Source organism: Mesoplodon mirus (assembly GCF_964341445.2).
Source record: "Mesoplodon mirus genome assembly, chromosome: 1".
NCBI classification, from domain to species: domain Eukaryota; kingdom Metazoa; phylum Chordata; class Mammalia; order Artiodactyla; family Ziphiidae; genus Mesoplodon; species Mesoplodon mirus.
Genome location: NC_138976.1, coordinates 222,771,977 through 222,795,291, shown reverse-complemented (window position 1 = coordinate 222,795,291; position 23,315 = coordinate 222,771,977). Strand labels below are relative to the sequence as shown.

Below are 23,315 nucleotides of genomic sequence, written 5' to 3'. Positions count from 1 at the left end.
AGGGATAGCCAGATAAAGACATGAGAGAGGGCTTCCCTGGTGGCGCAGTGGTTGAGAATCTGCCTGCTAATGCAGGGGACACGGGTTCGAGCCCTGGTCTGGGAGGATCCCACATGCCACGGAGCAACTAGGCCCGTGAGCCACAACTACTGAGCCTGCGCGTCTGGAACCTGTGCTCTGCAACAAGAGAGGCCGCCATGGTGAGAGGCCCGCGCGCCGTGATGAAGAGTGGCCCCTGCTTGCCACAACTGGAGAAAGCCCTCGCACAGAAACGAAGACACAACACAGCAAAAATAAATAAATAAATTAAAAAAAAAAAAAAAAAGACATGAGAGAGGGGGCGGAGGGGGCTCGGGGCGGAGAGAAGAGCATGGGTCAAGCAACGCAAACGTCTGTTCAGGCGAAGGACAGAAGTTCAGAGTATGGAGTGCAGAGTGAAGGGGCTGGGGGCGGAGAGCCGCAAGTAGTGGCTGGAGAACTAATTAAGAGCCCCACCATGAAGGAGCTTAATGAGCAATGCTGGGACTTTATTATAAAAGCTACCGGAAGCCTTGGAGGAGTTTGAAGCAGAGGAAAGAGGCTGGTGTAAAGCCTGGATTGGAGGGAGGCAAGCCTGGAAAGAGTTACATCAGGGGATGGGAGATTGTGGCAATTTCAGACTCACAGCGCCCTGAAAATCTCCTCTAAATGTGTCCATATAACATGAGATGAGGCCTGGGTCTGCTTTGCTGAACCCCAGCTTAATGGGAGATGCTCTCTGAGAAGCGAATGACTTTGATGGAAAGGAGGTACCAGATGCCTACATTTTAATAGGGGGCCACGGTAAGGGGCAGTTCTAGGATGGGACAGCCTCCAGGGAGGGCGAGCTCTACTCTGGGGGGTGGGGCTGGAGCCGAGATTGGAAACCGACCAGTTAGAGTTTTCTAAGCACCTCCTGCTTTATGTCCTGTGTGCTGCGCAGTATGTGTTTAGGACAGGGCCTGGAGTCCCTGTGGAGGTTCTGAGTGCTGGGTGTGTGTTTGGGAATGGGTGTTTGTGAGGGAAAGTGCTCAGTCTGTGTTAATGTGCAAAACTGTGGAATGCATACTGACAAGTACATACCTGCAGTCAAAGGGGATATTCATTCACTATATGCTGTAAGAGAGCACGTGCCTTTTGATGGCCTGTCTCAGACAGAACAAGCTCTGGGTTCTGTTCAAATTTAGAGACTCTTTTGGTTCACGCTGCACACAGCAGGCACTCACATAGTTGTCAAACGAATGATTGTTTCCATTTTATTAAAATTTGATCGTTTTAGGAAATATATAGGTTGGGTTACAAGTTTGAACTGGATGTTTTAAGAAAAATAAACTCACAGCCAGGCACCAACATCCATTTACAAAGTCTAGCAGTTTAAATCCTGGAATGGAATTATATACTAGCTGGAGTCCTATCTCATGTCAAAAGCTTTCGCTATTTCATTTCATTCAACAAACATTTACAGAACACCTCAGCCAGGCAGCACTGGGTGTTGTTGCTGGAACTCATTTCCCTTGCCTCTGTGCCACCTTAGTCTGGGTGCTGCAATTAAAGCTTAATTATATGCTATCTTGTATTGTTCCTTAATTGTTGCATGTGCATTCATCTACTTCCACCTAGGCTGGATGTTCCTTGGGAGCAGGGACTATGTTATAAACTTCAGGATAGGTGAGGGACCTAGCAGAGAGCTGAATCTGCAGAAGTGAGTAAACACCCACTGTTTGAGGAAAAAGGGAAACAGAACCAAAAGCTATTTGTGACTTGTAGTAATACATAATATATCATAAGATACCTTAATAATTAGGGCACATACATTGGTTGTTAATTAAGTAAAATATTCCTTTAATAATAAAATATAAAATTCGAATCTGCATTTTCATGTTAAGGGCAGGCTTTGCATATTAATATAACTGCTGTGGTCCCCCAAATGCTTTCATTCTTGTGCTCTTGAATGCAAAACAAGAATGTCTCCTTGAGGATGAGAATTAAAAGGTAGAACCGGTCTTTGGTGAATTATTCGATGGCAGAATTAGCCTATAGCAGGATTTCTCAACGATGTCACTACTGACAATTCAGACCAGGTAATTCTTTGTTGTATGGGGCTGTCCTCTGCATTGCCGGACGTTTAGCAGCACCGTTGGCCTATACCTATTAGATGCTAGGAGCACCACTACCCCCACTTGTGACAATCAAAAATGTCTGCAGGGCTTCCCTGGTGGCGCAGTGGTTGAGAGTCCGCCTGCCGATTCAGGGGACGCGGGTTCGTGCCCCGGTCCGGGAAGATCCCACATGCCGCGGAGCGGCTGGGCCCCTGAGCCATGGCCGCTGAGCCTGTGCGTCCGGAGCCTGTGCTCCGCAACGGGAGAGGCCACAACAGTGAGAGGCCCGCGTACCGCAAAAAAAAAAAAAAAAAAAAAAAGTCTCCAGACATTGCCAAATGTCGCCTGGGGGCAAATCATCCCCAGTTGATAACTAATGTCCTATAGGAATTTTTTTTTAGATTTTTTTCTTTTGTAACAAATGGTGGACGGTGGGGGAAGGGAAATAATATCTAGTGTTTATTTGGTGTGAACTAGGCACTATACTTATGTTTTTTATTTCATCTTACAGATAAAGAAGCTGAGGTTCAGAGAGATAAAGGAACCTGCTGAAGATCATAAAACTAGTTCAGCAGTAAAATCAGGATTGCAAACCAGGCTTGTCTGACTGCAAAGCCTTTAGTCCTTTCCTGCACACTCCCCACTACCTCTCTGCAGGAAAAACAGCATACCTCAAATTGAAGGTGAACTGACTGCAAACTCAACAAGTATGTCCAAAAATATTTTAAAACTTCTGGGGGGAGGGGATTTATTTCTTTTATCCATTAAACTTATTTGAATATGCCTCTATATGCTCACACATATCGGTACTGGGGCTTCTCACTACCGTGTGGCTCTGGTCTTATCTCTGAAAAACACAGAGCAACACAATGGATCAGCTTCAATTCTCCTTGTTACAAGTTATACAAAAGCCAGAGCCTAACGGTGCCAAAAGCAACTGGTATTGTTTACATAAGGGCTGAAGGCTAATAGTTAACTTTCTCTCACGTTAATTCCAGAAACAGCAAATAACGCCTCACTTTACAACTACAAACGAGTGAGATCGAGTAAAATGTCATAAAATGGAGAAGACAACATTAAAGCAAAGGAAGATGGAAAGGTTGGTTCCAGCGTTCCCTCCCTCTCGCCTTTCGCTCACGCTCGGCGGGTCGGGGCGGCGCGGCCTGGGTCTCGATCGCCCCCGCCAAGCGCCCGTCGGAGGCGCCCGGAGCCCGCTGGCGGCATTTCCCGCCTTGGGGCCAGCTCGGCCTCTCTCGGAGAAGCCTGTCCCGGAGCCCGGCCTCGAAAAACAACAGCAAGAAACTTTGGCTCGGTGGCCGGTTCAGTGAAAACAGGATAAGACTCAAGTTTGGTTCGGGGCTGCAGCCGCCGGGTCCGATTTGGGGGTGGGGGCGGGGGCGTCACCACTCGGTCAGGTTCAAGTGCGCATGTGCGCGAGGAGTCGCTCGGGCACTTATTGAGCGCCCACTGTCTACGAGCGGCCGGGGGTGTGTACGCCGGGCGCGCGCTGGGGGGGTATTGGGGCGGGGGGCACGGGCGCGCGTGGCCGGCGAGGGCGCGCAGGCGGCGTGCGCGCGCGGCGCCGGGGGAAGGGGGCGGGGGACGGAGGGCGCGGGGGGGGCAACGGAGGGAGGGCGGCGAGGGGGTGTGTCCCCCGCCTCGCCCCGGCGCTCGCTGGCTGGCGCGCGCCTCCGCTCCCTTCCCGGGCGGGGAATCCGGGCCGGGTTGTGGCCGCGGCCGCGTACGTGAGCGCAGTGTCCCGGAGAGGGAGGGCAGGCCGGCCAGGTGGGCGCGAACGGAGCCTCGGCGGGCGGGCGGGCAGCCGGAACGGAGCCGGGCGGTGGGCCGCGCCGGGTGGGCGGGGGCCGCGGCAGCCGCAGCCCCGAGCCGAGCCGAGCTGTCCGAGCGGGAGCTGCCCGGCCCGCGCCACCGCTCGTGGCGGGGCGAGGTGAGCTACGCGGGGACCTCGCGGCGCTGCAGCCCGGGGACGGGGGCGGCCCGGGAACTTCCCACGCTCCGCACGCCCGCGGGGGCCGGGCCGGCGACAGGAGGGCCCGGGAGGCGGGCGCCGCTGGGGCAGCGGCCGGTAGGGGCGCGGGGGCGCTGCGGCAGTGGCCGCGCCGGCCGGGAGAGGGTGGCCGCCCGCCCTCCCGTGCGCCGCCTTGTTTATCTCGCCCGCCGCCGGCGCTCGCCGAGGAATCCCCTCCCCAACTTTGAGCACTGGCCGGGAGTCGCCTCTCCGCCGGAGGGTGACCTGCCCCCTCCCTGACCCTTTCCGGCCGGGCCGCCGGCCCAGTTCTCCCGGCTCCCCGCGCGTTCCTGCCCGCTCCGCCGAGCGGCCGGGCGGGCGAGTGCCGCGCTCCGGGACGCGCGGCGCGACACACCCTCCACCTCGGGGGCTGGCCCCCACCCTCCCGGTCCCCTTCTGCCCTTCTGTCCACCCCGCTTGCTTCTGCGCGCCTTCACCCTGCCTCTCCTCGCCGGCGGCCCCTGACCCTCCTCAGTACTGGCACTGTGGGCATGTGCGGTGCCCGGGTGGGGGCCTGGACGGGGAGTTTGTCATGTGCAATTTCAAAGGCAGCATTTTCTTTTCTGCCTGGGAATTCAGGGCTCAGCGCCTTCACTTTGGGACGGACGCAGTAACCTAAAGAAGCCCACCTGCCAGGCGGCGAGGGGGGTCCCGCTGCCCCCTTGATTGCAGGCAGCCTGGGCCAATGCTCGGTGGCTTTGGAGCGCTTCTCGCAGGCCGGCGTTCTTCTGATGCCAGGCGGCCAGGTGCAGGGGTTACCTACAGGCCACCGGTCCGTTCTTTACACCCCCTTTTCTAGAAAAGTATTTGGTGCATTTTGCCTGGAAGTGAGTGATCAACAGGTATTGAAGGCCTTTTCGACACCCTCCTAAGATGTTGTGTAAACAGAGGTTCTGGGTCTCAGGGAACTTGAAACACCAGGAAACATAGCAATGAAGTTCAACTCCACAGGTACCTCTGGGGGGCTGCTGCGTTCTCCGCACCGTGCCAGGTTCTCTGGGAGATAAAAGGCACTCAAGAAATCTAAGGCCTCAGAAAGCCTGCTGACCAGGTAGAAGTGATTTGAGAGCTCAAGTTCAAATTAATGTACACAGACTGCGTAAGTGACTGCAAATGCTGGGGGACAGGGGGACTATCAAAGGCAAGGTCAGAGTTGGGGAATGGACTTAGAGTCCTAAGTTAGGAAATAAGTTATGCACGTGAAGGATAACCGGCAAAGGCCAAAGCACGGGAGGAAGAAGTAACCGGTGTGAGAGGTCAGAAAGCGACTGTGGAGGAGAAAGAGATTCAAACAGTTATCTCAGTGAGGAGGATGCAAAAGATACATGAGATGATTCCCTCCAGGGTCTCTAACCTCGGGGGCCGGGGGGACAGAAAGTCTTGAGCACGGGAAAGAAGACCTCAAGATAGGGCACAATGACCTGGCAAACTGCGAGGCGTAGAATAGGTGCTCTTGGCGTTCAGAGAAGGCATACGGTAGGAATCGCCAGAACTGTATTTCTGGAGTGTGAGACCTTTGAGATGGGCCATGAGGTGCAAATGAACATGACTTTTCCTGAGAGACAAGGAGATGGCCTTGGCCAGACCAGGAGATGTTTCCTGAACAGTAGGAGATAAAGATAGAGAGGAACAATGGTTGAGGTTGCGAGCGTCCTAGAAAGCCAGACTGGGGGATTGCATTTTACCGTGTGTGTACTGGGGAGATGGTAAAGGTTTCTGAGCCAGAGACTGATGTAACGAAAGGGTATTTGCAAAGATTTTTAAAGGTGATGTTAGGAGACAAATCAGTTCATAGGCTGTTACAGTTGTGCAGTGCCCAGGGCTTGGACTGGGATAACTGGAAATGGAAAACGGGGTGGATTTTAGAAGCATTACTGTTGAAATAATCTGTTGACAGGGGCAGGGTGAAGGAAGGAGATGAATGGAAATTAATTCTTTGTGGAAATTGATTACACGCCAGGGCCTTGGAGCTGCTGTAGTTGGTAACTTGAGAAATCGGAAATGTGTGTTTTGGAGAGAAGTAATTGACACTCAGGCTGCAGGGAAGTTTCTTCTGTTTGCCAAGACGTCGAAACATAGGTGTCCTGCTAGCAGCTGTGGCTCTGAGGTTGGTGGGAAACCAGGGTGCGTAGGGTGGAAAAGGCTGCCAAAGCCGGGGAGGGAAGGCACTCCAAGGGGTGTCTTCTTGGTCATGGGGTGGGGGGCAGTAGAGGATGCTCGCGAGGGGGACTGGGGGTCTGACTTGGAAGGCTCTGTTCTGTCTTGCCATTCAGAAGATACCACCTGGTCCTGAACATGAATTTGGCAAAGCAACTCGGAGGAAATGAGGCTCCAAGGAGGATGGGCCACTTCTTCTGCTGACCAGGAGGGTGGGATTGGAGATTGGAGGGAAGTAGAATGGAATTCACTAAGCACATACATTGCTGGGCTTTGACATACGTTGAATTTTGCTCTCCACCGAGACCTTCAGTCTAGTCCTGTTGTCCCCTTGTAGATGTGCATGGGGGATGCAACAAGATGAGGGGCAGCAAGATGATCTAAAAGAGGAAGGAGAAGATTTTGGGCCTAGGGATAGTGCCTTTCCCAGGGACAGGTCCCCCTAACCAGAGCCCTTGCCAGTTCCCAGGAAGCCAGCGACCAGCCCGCAGAGGGGAGCTGGGGTTTCTCTTGAGCTCTGAATTCTGCTTTCCTGTTGCAAGGGTGACTTAGGGTGATTTGCTGAACAAATTCCCGAAGCCTCAACCTGCAGCATCCGAGGGCTGGTGAATTTGAAGGGTGATTGCAAAAAGTTGCAGAATGAGCGAGAACGTAATTGCAGTTACTTAGCCTCCCTGTTTCTCTGAGATGCAGGATCAGTGAACTAGCAGGGGAAGCTGACGCGTGTGGGGAGAGGCAGCCACCAGATATTTTTTTCTTTTTAGAGAATATATGACTGTCAAAAAAAAAAAAAGTTGCATGGAGCACTGGTGGCTAATCTACTCGTTAGAGAGCAGTGTTTTCTACACTGTTTCGACCATGACCTACATTAGGAAATAAAATTTACATCATGACCTAGTATACTCAATCATGTATGTAAAAATCTAATTTAAGTTCATGAGTACTACCTCTTCTGCTTGGTGCAATCTCCTCTGGTACTTTTATTTTCTATTCCATTATTTTTCACTTAAAAATGCTTATTGTTTCCCACTGAGTCGATGTAACCGGTCTGTAATGGATCATAACTCACAGTTGGAAAAACAGCTATAGAGCATTTTCATATCTAGGAAGCTGCGCCTGGGCAGAGCTACCCTTAGTCGTGCTGGAGGTGGAAGGAAGCAGGAGGAAGGGATTGAAGGGTAGGAGAGATAGGATCCACCTGTGATTAAGGAACAAGGCAAGATGACAAAATGCCAAGATGAAAAATAAGTAGCCATAGGGCTCAGGAGAAGGGGCCATGCTTGTTTGGCTTGGAAAAACCTTCTGGAATAGGGAAGGAAGTCTGGGAAGAACCCTTTGGGGTGTCTCATGGTGCCTCACAGGTGGGGTGTGCATCACGGGCCACAGCTTGGAGTTCGGGGTGTACATAGTGTGCAGAAGAGTGAAGAACAGAGGTCCTTGGGGGAGAGGAGGGAGCAGTCAGGCTGGAAAGGTCGGTTAGGATCAAAGGGCAGTGGAAGGGTTGTAAATGGGAGGCCCGAAGAATGTGTTCAACCTTCAGATGAGTTGTCGTTGGGACCACGCAAAGGTTTTCAAAAATTAGGAGCAATCCAGAAAACCTGTGGAGTTGGGACTCTGGTACAAAGAGTCAGAGCAGGCAGGTCTGTGCAGCTGAGTGGCGGCTGCCCGCTGTGGGCGGGAGATGGCCCGGGGCCCCCAGCCGTCCCAGTTCCCGTTCTCTCTGTTGCCTCAATCCAGTCGAAGTCAATTCCCTGCTCAGCCCTGCAGCCCTTTGGGTTTGTGACCTGAGTTTTTCAAGAGACTCGAAGGCCAAGCAGGGACTTTGGGATTGAGTCCCTGGCTCTGGGTGGCCACCGCAGGGATTCGGGTAGGAGTGTGACATGGAATCTGAGAGCCTTGTGTGCAAAGCATTTGTTTTGGGCAGGTGAGCAGCGCTTTCTGAGTTGCTGCCGGCTGGCACTGTGAAATATTTTTCTGATGACTGGATGATACTAATTAGAGACGGCTTTGGGCTGTATTCTCTATGGTGAAGCCAGTTTCTAGCGACCCCAAGATCTCTCAGGCCTTGCCATTTTGCACTTCAGGCTGACCTGGTTAGCTGGTGGCTGCTGGCACGTATCCTCTGAGAACGGTGTCAGGGTCATAACTTGGTGAGATGTGAGTCATGGCCGCCAAGTGCCGCAAGACATTAGATTCTCAGGAGCTTTGGTTCTGTGAGTCAGTAATAAAGGAACGGCAAGGAGAAGGGCTGTGTCACTTCTTATTTCCTTCTTCCTAGGATGGGCCCCGGGGGTAGGCCTCCAGGATCCAGAGATTGAGAAGCCAGGATTCGTAATGACCACGGGATAATTGGTTCAAGGTGTGAATGCAAATGACTCCTGGAAAACCAGGCTGATTTGGGACCAGCTGAAATGAATAAGTTCAGATCTCTGTGGTCTGGAGACAGTTGGGTTTACCCTGGGGGTCCACAACCACCTGTGATTCAGAGCCCTTCCCTAGGGGAGCCACAGGTGACAGGGACTGAACAAGAGCCACCCTGCTTCATACAGGTACGCAGTCTGATTATTTTAAAATACAGGTTTTGGGGAAAAAACGTAGAAACTGAAATGCTTTTTGCTTAATTGCTTGAAAAAGTGTGCCCTTAGGATGCAGGGATAATCAGAAGTCAGCCACATCGTATCAAATTAAACCCATTTCCTGTTTTATATGATGGTTACTAGATCAGAGAAATGGTGCAGCAGCTATAGTACACTTTGTCTTTAGTAAAGTACTTAACAATTTCTGAAGATACGAAGGTCCGTATTAAATAAGTGGTAGAATGTGGGCTGGATGGTGTTATTAATTTAATTTGATGGTCATATGCAAAAACTTAATTAGTGGCACTGAGTCAGCCTGGTAAGGGGTCTGAAAATGAGTGCCATAGGGTTCTATTCTTGGCCTTGAGCTGTTCAACATTTATTCCAGTGTCGTGGATCAAGATACAGAAGGTATGTTTGTCAGCTTTGTTGATGGCATAGAGGTGGGAGGAATTGCTTATTTAGTAGATAAACCAAGGTTCAAAGACATCCAGAATGAGGGCCCAAATTTAAAAAAGAAATTCAGTAAGGGATAAATGTAAAGTCTGATTTAGTTTTTAAAATTTGAATTGTAATGTTCATGCGTTCTGGTAAGATAATTCCACTTCTGGAGACCACATCCAAAATGTAGATGATGCTTTGTGCACAGAGATTATTTAGAGGTGTTTTTTTTTTTCTTTTTTTCTTAAACTATAATGGAAAATTGGAAACAACCTAAATACCCAATGGTGCGCATGGGCTGGAAGTAATCCGAAAGTGATTCCACTAATATTCCGTAATAGTGGAATATTATGGCCATTAAAAATAATGTTTAGGAATAATTTTAAAATAACATGGACAGATGTTTCTGCTAAAAGTTAAGGTGCATCTACAATATGATTTCAAATCTTAAAGAAACAAAGTGCATAGAAAATGACTGGAAGGAAATTTACTAAAAATTCTAATACCAAAATACTAATATTGGTTACTTCTAAATGGATGAGTTGAGTGACTTTCTTTTTTTACATTTTAAATTTACTATTTGTATTTTTTATAGTGTGTATGTATATCACAGTGGAAAAAACACTACCATATATGTAAGTATATTTTTAAAAATATACTTTATTTTTTAGACCAGTTTTATGTTCACAGCAAAACTGAGAGGAGGGTGCAGAGAGTTCCCACATACCCCCTGCCCGCCTCACATGCACATCCCCCCACCATCAACATCCCCTACCAGATGGTACATTTGTTGTAACTGATGAACCTACACCGTCATAATCACCCAGAGTCCATAGGTGACATTAGGGTTCACTCTTGGTGCTGTACGTTCTGAGTTTGGACAAATGTGCCCACCATTATAGTATCATATAGAGTACTTTCATGGCCCTAAAATCCCCTGTGCACTGCCTATTCACCCCTCCCTCCCCACAACCTTTGGTAACCAGTAATCCTTTGACTGCCTCCACAGTTTTGCTTTTCCTAGAGTGTTATACAGTTGGAATCATACAGTATATAGTCTCTGCAGATGGGCTTCTGTTACTCGGTAATATGCATCTAATCTTCCTCCATGCCTTTTCGTGGCTTGATAGCTCATTTCTTTTTAGCACTGAATAATATCCCATTATCTGGATGTCCCACAGTGTATTTATCCATTCACCTACTGAAGGACATCCTGGTTGCTTCCAAGTTTTGGCAATCATGAATGAAGCTGCTATAGACACCCGTATGCAGGTTTTTGTGTGGACATAAATTTGCAACTCCTTTGGATAAATACCAAGGAGGGCAGTTGCTGGGTCATATGGTGAGAGTGTGTTTAGTTTTGTAAGAAAGCACCAAACTGTCTTCCAAAGTGCCTGCCCCATTTTGCATTCCCACCAGCAAAGAAGGAGAGTTCCTGTTGCTCTATATCCTCACCAGCATTTGGTGTTGTCAGTTATCTGGATTTTGGCCATTCTCTTAAGTGTGTAGTGGTATCTCATTTTAATTTGCATTTCCCTAATGATTTGTGATGACATCTTACGTGCTTTTTTTGTTCTCTGTATGTCTTCTTTGGTGAGGTATCTGTTAAGGTCTTTGGCTCCCTTTTTAAAATTGAGTTGTTCTCTTATTGTTGAGTTTTAAGAGTTCTTTGTATATTATGGATAACAGTCCTTTATCAGGTGTGTCTTTTGCAAATATTTTCCCCCAGCCTGTGGTTTGTCTCTTCATTCTCTTGAACACTGCTATTTTAAAAACATTTTATCGTTCAAGGACAGGATGGGTAAAGGTAGATGATTCATTTAGTGACTAATCTTGAGTATTTACCTGCGTGTGTCAAGCACTGACTAGGTACTGGAGTCAAAAAAAGAAGACTGACTCAGTCCCTGACCTGAAGTTGATGATCTGATTGAAAGGGGGAGACTGACAGGTAAACAGACAAGCACAGTGTAACCCTGGTGGTCCTCCAGGTGCTGAGGAGGGGGCAGCTCATGTGGGAAAAAAGTTTTGAGATTGTTCTGGTCATGAGTTAAATGTGAGCCCTGAGTGGGATGAGGCTTTTTAGAAATTGAATCCCATTCATAACTGGATCAGAAATTCATCAGTCCAATCACAGGGTCTAGTTTTAATGACCTCTGCTGGTCATGTGACATTCTGACCACTGGGGAGCCATGATTTAAAAGAAACATGAACAAACAAGGCTTCGCCCACAGGAAGGAGACTAGGATGCTGTGGGATCAGGAGTGACCGGAGTACATTCATGGGGTGGGTGCACAATAGCACTTTTCAAATATTTTCGTGGTTATGAGGTATAGGAAAGAGTCGACTTGTTCATTTCTGCCCTGGTGTTGCAGTATGACCAACGGATGGAACAACTGCTTTATCCTCTCTAGCTTCAGATTCTTCTTCTGTAGAATGATTGCATTACATGATTCCTTATCCACTGAATGATTACACGAAGGTGATGAGCTTTAAGGTTCCTTTTAACCCTAAAGACTGGGAGAGCAGATTTCAGTTCTATCAGAAAAGGGATTTTCTAGCTGGCAGGCCTGACCAACAGTGGAAATGTCTGCCCGTGGAGTAGTGAGCTCCCCATCATTGAAGGTATTCAGGTTGGGCTGAATGCTGTGGATTAGGGGTGCTGTAGAAGAGAACAGGTATTAGGCTGGCCTCCAAAGTCCTTTCTAATTCTTGGGTTATTGTGTGACTTGTCAAAGCTGAAAGATAATGTGGAATATGGAATATACCTCTAGTGTGTAGTACTGGGGTCAAATCATTTTAAGCTCTTTAAAAAAATGTTAATAGGTGGGTCCTAACGTTTTCAAGAGATCTTCTGGGGTTATTTTAGAAAGGAGGAAGAGAACTATTCCAAGGTGGGTCAGGACTTACTCTGTGGCCCCAGAGCTGCTGAAAATGGAATTTTGTCTTTAGGAAAGGCAAGAAGGTGGGTGTGGGGTGGAAAATGGCAAATAACAATAAGTAAAATGGATCGACATACGGAAGACTCATATGTTTATTGGCCGCTTGTATTCAGTATAATGAATGAATCAAGATGGGGACCTTTAACTGACTCCTGGGTCCTCTGCTTGGCTGCGGAGGATCTGGGAGTGTCCTTGACCATCTCCTTCATTTTCTCCACTGCAGATTTATATCACCAGGTGCAGCACGTTAAAAACCATCCCAACATCAGGGACGAGTCTGAACCTTGTGATTGCTCTGTAGGCTTAGTGACAGAGGGAACAAGGGACAGATTTAAAGAGACTTTCGGGTGGGATTTTCCAGGAATGCATATGTTTAGTTGCTATCCGACAGTAAATTTGTGGTTTGAATGAAAAATTTTTTTGTTTTTGCATTTTTATTATTTGTAGCTTACACGTGGAAGTTTAATTTTGCCTAAATTTTACTTAAATATATGGTTTATTTAGAATCCACCCTGATTATTTAAAAATGTTAGATTTTCTTCCTGATATTTTTGGATGACTTCTTTTGCTGCTGGGGACACTGCAAGGGCTAAGTCACTTAGCAAACATTTCTTAGAGAAACTCCACAAGGAGAACAGAGGTTTATCTCATCTTTTGGAGGAGAACACAAGATTTCTGTCGCCAAGTGATTCATGCCTACATTTTGGCATTTGAAAGAAGTCAGTATTGGGCAAGAAAGTGCTCTCTTCACGTGGAGTAATTTCAGGGTGCACACCTAGGGGGCGTCAGTTTTCGACATATGTAAAAAATGTAGGCAGAACTTGGTAATTGGAACTTAAGTTGGAAGTCTTTGTGCACTTGATAAAGGGCCCAGGCCGCCTTTATCTCAGTATCATTTGGACCTCACACAGTGTATGGCACGGTCGTCTGTGCTTGTCGCATTGCTGTGAATCGGCTCCCAGGGCCACAGAACAGCGGGTATGGGAAGAACTTAGGGTATCATACTTTTTTTTTTTTTTAAGGCAAAATATGATACGAAGTAACAGCTCTCAGCCTTTTTTGTCCTTTGAGTATTGGGAAGCCATAAAACTCTTTTAGTGAAAACAACCACACTCAATGGTTGTTTTTCAAAGTGCAGGGGGAATGAAAAACTCCCTGTCCTCTATTTTTCTTCTGCCGAAAACGAATTGCTCCTGGTGCGCCGTTCTTAAATTCCTGTGTCCTCTATCCATTTTAATCTTGTTATCTATTTTTATGGTGACTGTCGCCATGGTACTTGTGCTCTTTACATAGCACAACAGAGATTTCAGATGTCTGATAGGACAGCTCAAAGTTCTGCTGCAGCTAGCAGAGAAACTGTACTGGGGTAGTTTTTTTTGTTTTGTTTTGTTTTTTAAATTGAGGTGTAATTTGCATACAGTGGAATGCTCAGATCTGAAATGTGTTCTGACAAATGCATTTTAAGACAGAACACTTCCATCACCTCCGAAGTGTTCCATGTGACCTTTTCCAGTGAATCTTCCCCCGATTGGAAGGACCACAGCTCTGATTTCTATCACTCTAGGTTAGTTTTGCCTACCCTAGGTCCTTAATATTAGAGTTTTGTGTTTCTAAGGACTTTTCACGTAGTGTCGTGAAGAGGTGGAGGTGGAGGAGTGTCTGTGTTGAAAAATCAGCGTTCTGTGTGGTTAGGTGGCCCTGGGGGAGTAAATGATATTTTGGAGCTTTCCTAATGTGGTGGTCAGATTCTTCCTTCTCATTAGCCCACAGGATCTGAATTTATGTTGGAAATCCTTATTCCCGGATGGAAGAGTCTGAGGCGCAGCCGGCTAGGCCTGGTGTGGATTACGTGTGGTTGGGCGAGGGCTGCCATTATTGGCAAGTCCGTGTGCACGTGTGCGTGCGTGCGTGTGTGTGTGTGTGTGTGTGTGTGTGTGCATGCGTGTGTGTGGTGTTGGAGAGCTGGAATGCTCAACTAGAAGAACTGAAATCGCTCCTAGGACATCCCTTTGAATTACCCAGAAGTCCCCTGACAGGCCTTTCTCTTTTTTCTTGCCTCTTCCTTGAACTAGTGTATAAATTGAACGGTCCACAGAGTCACAGAGTTGGGCTTCTAATATTGAAACAGGATCTGTGTTGCAGAGCCCACTTCTTTGCACTGCTGAGCGCTCAGCCTCCCGGGAAGCGTGTGTAGACTGGAGTAGAAATTGCCCCCAAACACGTGACCGAAATGTACGGAGCAGGGTCAGTTTCTTTCTTTTTGAAAAAAATTACATGGTGAAATGAAATTTTCATTACACAAGTACTACTTGAACACATTCTCTGTAGGGGGAAAAAAAATGCAAACCTTCCAGAGCAAACAAAATCTTCCTTGACAACCACTCCTAATCCCAGCCCTTCCCCAGAGGTTAACCACTGTTAGGAGTTTGTTGGTATTCTCCAAATGCTTAACATACTTGCATTTATACCTAAAGAACTTAAAAGAAGCTAAGTGCACTGCAGAGTAGTAGTGTGCTGGCCCCCTCCACCCCACTACATCTCAGGGATGGCTTCCTGTCTATATGTCTAGGTCTTATTGATTTTGTTTAACTCCTGCATAGCCTTCCTTAGAATCAGAAGGCTAAACTGTTGGTTGATTTAGCCTAATTGATGGCCATATAAGTTACTTCCAAATCCTCTGCTGTTACAATAAACATGGCCGTACATGCCTCTTTGCCACACACGTGAGTGTTTCTCTAGGGTAGATCCTGAGAAAGGGGACTTGCTAGGTAACAGGGTACATTAATTTTAAATCTTAATAAAGACCCATTACAAGGTCGGTTCCAAGCTTAGATTTAACGCAGGCCGGGCATACATGAGATGGCCTCAGACACGAAGCAATTGTTTTCTAAGAAGGGGGCAGGCTTTAGGGTGTGCGAGTGTGTGGCCCCATGCTTTAGCACGGTTTGGCTGGAAGGGTGGGTGTTGGGAAGGGCTCCGCTTAGCCCCATAGTCAGTTGTGTCTGGCCCCCTGAGGACTTTGGCCTGCGTGTTGGTGAAGAATCACTGGATGGGTGAACAGCAGTGGTGGACTCTGGATGGTAAATTCTAAACCGAGTTCATTCCCTAGCTGTAGATCTTCAACGCGTCTGTGATTCTTCTCCGTCCGTCTTTAGAATACAAAGTGTGGCCTCACACTAATTATACAGCACAGATCTATGAATGTCACTCTGGAGCGTATTAAGTGCTTTAATGAACAAGTGCTGGGTGTGGGATGCAGGAGGAGCTCAGCGAGGCCTAAAGTTCTCTAAAGTCAGGGTCTGAAGCTGAGGCTCCGTCATTCTTTTTTTTTTTTTTTTTTTTTTTTTTGCGGTACGCGGGCCTCTCACTGTCGTGGCCTCTCCCGTTGCGGAGCACAGGCTCCGGACGCGCAGGCTCAGCGGCCATGGCTCACGGGCCCAGCCGCTCCGCGGCATGTGGGATCTTCCCGGACCGGGGCACGAACCCGTGTCCCCTGCATTGGCAGGCGGACTCTCAACCACTGCGCCACCGGGGAAGCTCTCCGTCTTCTATTCAGTTCATCGGCAAGAGCCTGCACGTGTGTCGAGTACCGGCAGATTGTTTAGAACACTGGTGTTTTGGTTCTGCGGCTCCCCTTGCCCTGGGTTTCTGGCGAGTCAGTGCTGCCCTGTGTGCTCTGTAGGTCTGCACGGGTGAATGTGGATCCAGATCTGGGACAGCTGGAACCCGGGACTGAGCGTCAGATTTGGGGGGTTCTCGCAGAGGCTGGTCACACTCCGCCTCGGGGAGGCCTGGCAGTGGGCCTTGAACCGCCCTGGGCAGGGCACCAAGATGGAGATTTCAGCCAGAAGAGGAGGGCAGGGTTGGGACCTGTGTGCTGAGAGCAAGGTGAGGGGCCGGGTCACGTGGGCTCTGCTTTGGGCCACAGGGCAGAGCCGGCCGGCTGGGTGTTGAGCTCTCGAAGCAGGGAGCCCTGGGGTTGGTTCACCGTGGCCAGCTGGCCTCTAAATGGAATACGCTGGATTTCTCGGTTCCCCTGTCTTGCCGAAATCAGTTCTGTTGGGATTTCAGTTAATCAGCGGCTCACCCGTGGTCAACTCCTTGATTCCCTTTAGAGTCAGTAGTTGTATTACTGGTTCAGGTTGAATATCCTTTTGCACTCCTCTCAGTTTCCAGATGCCAGCGGGACAGCGGCTCCTAAGCTCTCCGAGTGGCCCACCGTGTCATTCAGCTGTCTAGTGCCGGTCTGAAATCGGGGAGCAGGGGAGGCGACACATCTGTTGAGGTCCTTTCACGTGCTGGGCACTGTTCTCATTTTTCATGGTGAGGCAGGAAACTGAGGCTCCGAGGTGGTGGCTTGTTGCCGAAAGCCACACAGGTCACGGTGACGGGCTGCCACGAGCCCTTTTCCTGGAGAGGCGTCCTGGGCAGTGTGCCCGGGGTTAGCTTCTCTAGCACATTCTGTTTCCATTTTGAGGAGCCAGTGTTCGTTGCTCAGGTGTATCCAGACTTTTTTTTCCCCTCAGCCACAGCATTCCTGGGGGATGGGACGCATTCCCGTTGGTCCTGGGGGAGATGCTCCAATCCCAGGAGATCAGAGCAATCTCCGGGGAGAAGGTGACAGAGTGACAGCCTGAGGAGCCACTGCCATCCTGAAACAGAAAGCCTGTACAGTCCGCCGGGAAGTCAGAAGGGAGGGAAAAGTTGGCTTAAAAGTTGATCTGTGGAAGCCTGTTATCGCCCTCCTGGCTAGACACATCTATCCCCTTGGCTGGTCAGCCATCCTGGTCTTGGAACGAATTCTGGCACCCAGCTCTTATTTCAGGTTTTTAAATGTTATCAGCCACTAGAACGTTCTGTCATCCCAACAGCACGTGTTTCTTATCTTGTGACTTATAACTGCCAAGATTACACTTTTATTTCCCACTGGCTGGTTTGGCACCGCTGGCTCCCAGATGAGACTTGGATTCTGGAGGGGTATTTTGGGCACCTTGATCCCTTCCCATACCTGTTTCTCTTTTCTGGTTTGGTGTCTCTAGTTGGCCCATCCTGTCTGCGTGTGCATGGTTTCTCATCTGTAATTTTGCATCTCCCACTCCTGGCCCGGCCCCCGGACCAGGTGGTTCCTTTCTTGGGCACCTGCAGCCCTGTGTGCTCTGATTATCCACCCCTGTAGAGGGCTGCTGCCTTTTTATTACCTATCGATTCCAGCCAGGAAAGTCACCAGGTGGCTCTCACCTTCCCTACAGCTGCCACCCCCCACCGTCTGTTTATTTAGCATAGTCAGGGAATGTGATTATTCATTCAAATGACTGTTGACTTCCGAATAGTTTTTCTGCTTTAACCATTTCAATGAAAAAATAGAGAGAGAGAGCCTGCATTTCTCTGCCTTCAAAGTGGGGAGAACATAAGGGGCCCCTATCTTCTATCTCGGGGTTGGCACCTCAGGCATCATGATCACAGAGCTTTTCTGGCGTGTGCACCCCTCAGGGCCTTACACTCACGGGTCCTGGACTGTTAGGCGTTTTAAATTCTCCCCTCTGTGTTTTATGTTTTGGGGGGTGGTTCTTTTATTGCCACCTCTCTCTTTTCATTATTGTAAGTGCCTCTAATTGATCCTTCTTCCCAATGAAACTCACGCTTTCTTCCTCAGAGCGTTCATTGTGAGAATCAGACAAGGCAATGTGAAGGCACTGGGGCTGGGAACTCTGGAGCCCTTCCAGCCCGAGCCCCTGTCCTACTGCTGGGTCTCCCCTTGAGGGGAAGAGAGAACGAGTCCAGGGAGGGGCCAGGAAAGCTGCAGACACCCCAGCTGGCTAGCTCGGGCAAATCAGTGGCCTTCTGGAGGAACCTCAGTTTTCTGAGCTGTAAAATTGGGATTAAATTGTCCCTCCCTGTTTCCTTGAGTTGCCAGGAGGTCAGAAAAAAAAGGAAGCCTCGAATGTGTGTATCAAAGTGACTGTAAACCCAAATGCCATTCAGGCATTCATTGGCGGTTAACTGTTCAGGTTGGAAGCTTACCCTGCAAACTGCTGGAGGGAACTGTCAGTTCTCGGAGGCTTGTTCTTGCGGAGATACTCAGCTCCTGGCTCCCTCCTTCCTGCTGGCTCTGGGTAGGGTGCTGAGTCAGCAGTCATCCATCTCCGTGCCTCCTGCGTCTCACATAGTTTTGGTACAGCCAAATCAGGTTTAACCACAGTGCAGGCACCCACATGTATACACATGCATGCGTGCCCCGTGCATGGACGAAAACAGTGCTGAATCATCTCTCCCTCTCACATGGCACGTTCGTAGGCATGCTTTTACTTATCCCTGCTTCCTTATAAAGCATTCTCTACCTGTTTTCAAGAAAACACTGCTATCTTAGAACCGAGTCTGAACACTGAAGCGCTACTAAGACGCTATGACTATTCTTCATTTTTGGGCGAGCAGCAGGTCTTTTTTCTTACAACACATTATTTTTTAAATCTGGGGCTCTTCTCACCTACGGGAATAGCATCTCTTCAACATCATAAATTTGATGGGATAAGCAAAGGCTTGCCGTCTAAGGGAGATGCAGTCCATCGGAACTAATAGAAGTAGTTACAGATCACTGAGCCCTGTGTGCCCAGTACTGTGCTAACAATTGTCTTGTTTCATACAGAGTAGTGTATGCACAGCAGAGCAACGAATAAAGGGCACTGGTGGTTTTGAAAGCAAATGGGGAGCTAGGTGTGAAGGAAGGGGAAGTGTAGTTCTGGGCTGAGCTGTGAAAATGCTTTCCTTCCCTGCCGGCAGTGCAAACAGAATGGTCTCTTTTACTTGATTGAATGGCTGTTGTGCAGTCAGACCAACAAAAGTATTTGTTGATCAGGGTCATTTGTTATTTGCTGGAGAAAATTCAGTGTAACCAGATCAGGTGACCTATTTCTGTGGCCCATCTGCTGGGATATGAAAATAGCACGGCTATTTGGGGCCCTTATTTTCTCCTTCCATTTTTCTGTTACATCTATTACTCAGCGATGGGAAGGCTGGACACTCAGTTATAGGAAACGCTGTGGAGAGGATCCAGCCCCGAATGGGGGATGGGCAACCTTTAAGATCCCTGCCAGTCCTGACTGTCTAATTCTAATTTTACCCATAGTCTAAACTATTATACATTGAGGCAGTGTAATCCAGTTTTTAAAAACCTTCAGACGTGGGCTTCCCTGGTGGCGCAGTGGTTGGGAGTCCGCCTGCCGATGCAGGGGACACGAGTTCGTGCCCCGGTCCGGGAAGATCCCACATGCCGCGGAGCGGCTGGGCCCGTGAGCCATGGCCGCTGAGCCTGTGCGTCCGGAGCCTGTGCTCCGCAAGGGGAGAGGCCACAACAGTGAGAGGCCCGCGTAACAAAAAAAAAAAAAAAAAAAAAAAAAAACCTTCAGACGTGCCACAACTAAAGATCCTGCACGTGGCAACGAAGATCCTGCATGTTGCAACTAAGACCTGGCACAGCCAAACAGACAAACAAATAAATAAATAAAATATTAAAAAGAAAAAAAAAAACTTCAGAAGAAGACAACAATTAGAATGACCTGAGAATCCAAATGGTCATTCTCTGAACAGCTGATTTAGAAATGTTGGTATTGAATCAATTACTAATATGCTCAGTGCTGTGATCTTAAGCTCATATCATGAAAACCTAAAATGCATACCACACATTTAAAAAATGGTGTAACTGGACCTGATGTATAACTTGAGAGACCTAGATCTTTTAGTGCAGGCCCTTGGCTACCCTTGGAGGTTTTTCTGTCCAAAGCCAGGCTGGGAAGAAAATCCTCTGGGAAGAAACGGTCAATATATGCTCAGTGAAGTGATTTTTTTTTTTTTTTTTTACTTTTTCTGGAGAAGGCACCCCAGAAGAAAATAAGGCTTAAGAAACTACCAGGCAGCATTTGGGTGGTGATGGTGGAGTATGACAACTTATTTCTTTCTGCCAAGGTTCAGATAGCAAGGACCACAGACATATTTGCATATAGTCATCAATATGCTGCGGACACACATGGCATCTCTCAACAGAGATCATCCCTGGCCAAGAATTGCTGAAAAATGAATTGTTTTGGACAAATGAATTGTCCTATTCTCCACTGAATTCTGTTATAAAATAAAAGATGTGGTGTGCTGTAACGTTTTGACCTTTGCATGAGCTTAGAATGTCACATTGAAAAAAGAAATGAAGTTAAAACTTTACAGATTTAAAAGAAAATATCAGGGACTTCCCTGGTAGCACAGTGGTTAAGAATCCGCCTGCCAATGCAGGGGACACGGATTCGAGCCCTGGTCCGGGAATATCCCACATGCCGCGGAACCGCTAAGCCTGTGAGCCACAACTGCTGAAGCCCGTGTGCCTAGAGCCCGTGCTCCGCAACAAGAGAAGCCACTGCAATGAGAAGTCCACGTGCCGCAACTAGAGGAAGCCCGCACACAGCAACGAAGACATAAATAAATAAATAAATAAATAAATAAATAAAATTAAAAAGAAAACATTAGCGACTTTCTGATAAAAGATTAAGAATGATACGCAAAATATTAGCCAAAGAACCCAAAACTCAAATCGATGTTCTGTGCAGTGGTTACCAGGGGAGATCATAGGGTAGAAAGCTTAAGGTTAGTGGAGAACCTGAAACTCTTGGAAGAGGAGTTAATGCCCGGCACCTTGGTCCCTAAATTGTTCATTAGAGAGGCAGCAAAGCACCCATGCTTTGGCAAATGGGAGTCTTACTCCAAACTTCACCCTCCTTAACGACAAAAAAAAAAAAAAACAACCCACCACCAAAAACCCCATTAGTTGTGTAATGAATCAGTTTGACTTTATTACCTGTGTCCTGGAAGTGCTACTCGGTGACGTCATGGCCTGTTGCCATGGGAGGTAGGAGAGAGCACCCGTTGAGCGTGAGCGCGTGCGCGCGCGCACGCACACAGGGATGTGCTGAGACCTGGGATTCTCCGGCAACAGTGACGTGTCAAATGGCAATTTGCAACTTAGAACCACAGAGAGGGTTTGTTTTCCTATTCTGTCTGTCCCAGTTATTTAACTGATGGCAGATGTCCTCATTAAGGGCTATTAGCGCATCAGAAGATGTTTGCTGAGCCTGGAAAAGGGCTAATCCCTTTTACATGGACCAAAAGACATCTTCTTGGGCAGCCGACCCCTCCCTGTGGGTGACAGTGGTGGGGTGAGAAGCAAAGAGGACTCGGGATATCTTAAAACTGTACATCAGCCAGGAAGTCTTTTTTAGCATGAGTTTATGTTTCGGTCAAGGACTTCAGTAAGTCGAGAATGTGACATTGTAAAGCTGGATTTGACTGTGTGTTGAAACACTGTTATTGTTACCCTGAAATAGATGTTTCTTGATTTCTCTTTGCCGAACCAGAACCATATGGCACGTTAGGGGCTGGCTGGTTATTATGGACCATCAATAGCTCCCAAGAAAGAAACCAATAGGGGGGTGAGTTGAAAGTAGAGATCAGGGAAGAAAGATTTGAAGGAAGCGGTGGTTACATTGGTAGAAACATGCTGGGAGGGGGTTGGGACCCTCAAGCTAAGGTATAAAGTAACAGGCCGTCCTGGAAAGTCCCTCTAGAGTCCAGATTAACCTGGATCCTCTTACTGCCTGCATGGGAGACCTCTGTAGGTGCTTGAATTCACTTCCGAATCCCCGAAGGACTTGAGGGATGGTGTTACCTGTTGAGCCATGTTCCTACTGTAATGCTGATCAACACACCTGGCCATCCTGCCCAGCCTACATTTAATCTAGATTCATGTTTTTTCACTTCCATGCTATCAATCCTCAGTGTAAATTTGGCTAAGCTTTCCCTTAACTTTTGGGATTGATTACATTATCTCTCTGCACCCTCTCAGAGGGCAATATTGTGTATAAAGGTCTTCCCAAACCGCTAAATGATTAACAGTGACCTGGACTGTTGAACAAGGTTGGAGGAAAGCATTGGCCTTTATTTTGTAGGTGGGAGGTTAAGATGCAAGTGGAGAATGGGTTTTCAAGGAAAGAAAAAGTGCACAAGGAGACTTGCAGGATTGGGAGCTGTTTTTTTTTTTTTTTTTTTTTTTTTTTCCGTACGCGGGCCTCTCACCGTTGTGGCCTCTCCCGTTGCGGAGCACAGGCTCCGGATGCGCAGGCTCAGCGGCCATGGCTCACGGGCCCAGCCGCTCCGCGGCATATGGGATCCTCCCAGACCGGGGCACGAACCCGTATCCCCTGCATCGGCAGGCGGACTCTCAACCACTGCGCCACCAGGGAGGCCCGGGAGCTGGTTTTTTGTTTGTTTGTTTTGCTTTTGCTTTTTTTTTTTTTTTTTTTCCTGTAGAGGTTCGCTGACATAGGGGAAAAAAAATACCATGTAGATGAAAAGCAACTTGAGTGTTTTATTTTGAGAGATCTCACACCTATTGGAATAACGGTAGGATCATGCCCTTTGACACCAGATAGACATGAGTTCAGTCCCTAGTGGCTGCCTTTCCTGGTTGCGTAGCCTTGGCAACCTAACCTCTCAGTGGCTCAGTTTCCTCATCAGACATAAAAGACCGTATCTTAAGTCACTCTGAGGATTAAATTAGATACAATTTGTGAAAGCTGGTGCTATTAGGCATTTAATAAAAGCAGTTTCCCTTCCTTCTTTCTCTTCTGCTTTTAAAAATTAAGACTTGGGCGCACTATAAATAAAACAAATAATAAAAGGTATTTCAGGGTGGAATTCAGGCCAGTTAAAGGTGAAAGGCCCGAGAATGCATGTGGGAAGAAGCCGGAAGTGGGCAGGTTCACCAACTGTGCAAATCCAGCAGGCTTTGGAAGGTGCAGCCTCACAAACCAAGTAAAAAGCGTTCTTTACATTAAAAAAAAAAAAAAAAGACTTAACAAAAACATCGTCAGAGTCTGTTAGCCAAATATTTCAGGCTCCGTCTGGAAGCCCAGGAATTTTGGAAATACTACCCTTTCTTCATTTCAGTGGTAGAAACCTCAAACTTCCTGCTGTGGAAAGTGGGGGTGGCCACTGTGTTTTTTTCTTTTTTCTTTTTTTT

At 48.0% G+C, this 23,315-nt stretch overlaps 1 protein-coding gene across 3 annotated transcripts in view; it reads left to right on the top strand.

Moving 5' to 3' along the window:
• The first annotated feature begins 3,118 nt into the window (after positions 1–3,118).
• ZNF395 (zinc finger protein 395) overlaps positions 3,119–23,315 on the top strand; it is a 39,817-nt gene continuing 19,620 nt past the window's right edge. Inside the window, exon 1 of one of the 3 annotated variants that reach the window (XM_082628242.1) lies at positions 3,119–3,216. In XM_082628242.1, the coding sequence (XP_082484368.1) occupies positions 3,179–3,216 (38 nt within the window). In that variant the 5' untranslated portion in view covers positions 3,119–3,178. Of the gene's footprint in view, positions 3,217–3,826; positions 3,903–3,947; positions 4,066–23,315 lie in introns of those variants that run through there. The other 2 variants (XM_082628243.1, XM_082628244.1) reach the window with 2 other exon arrangements.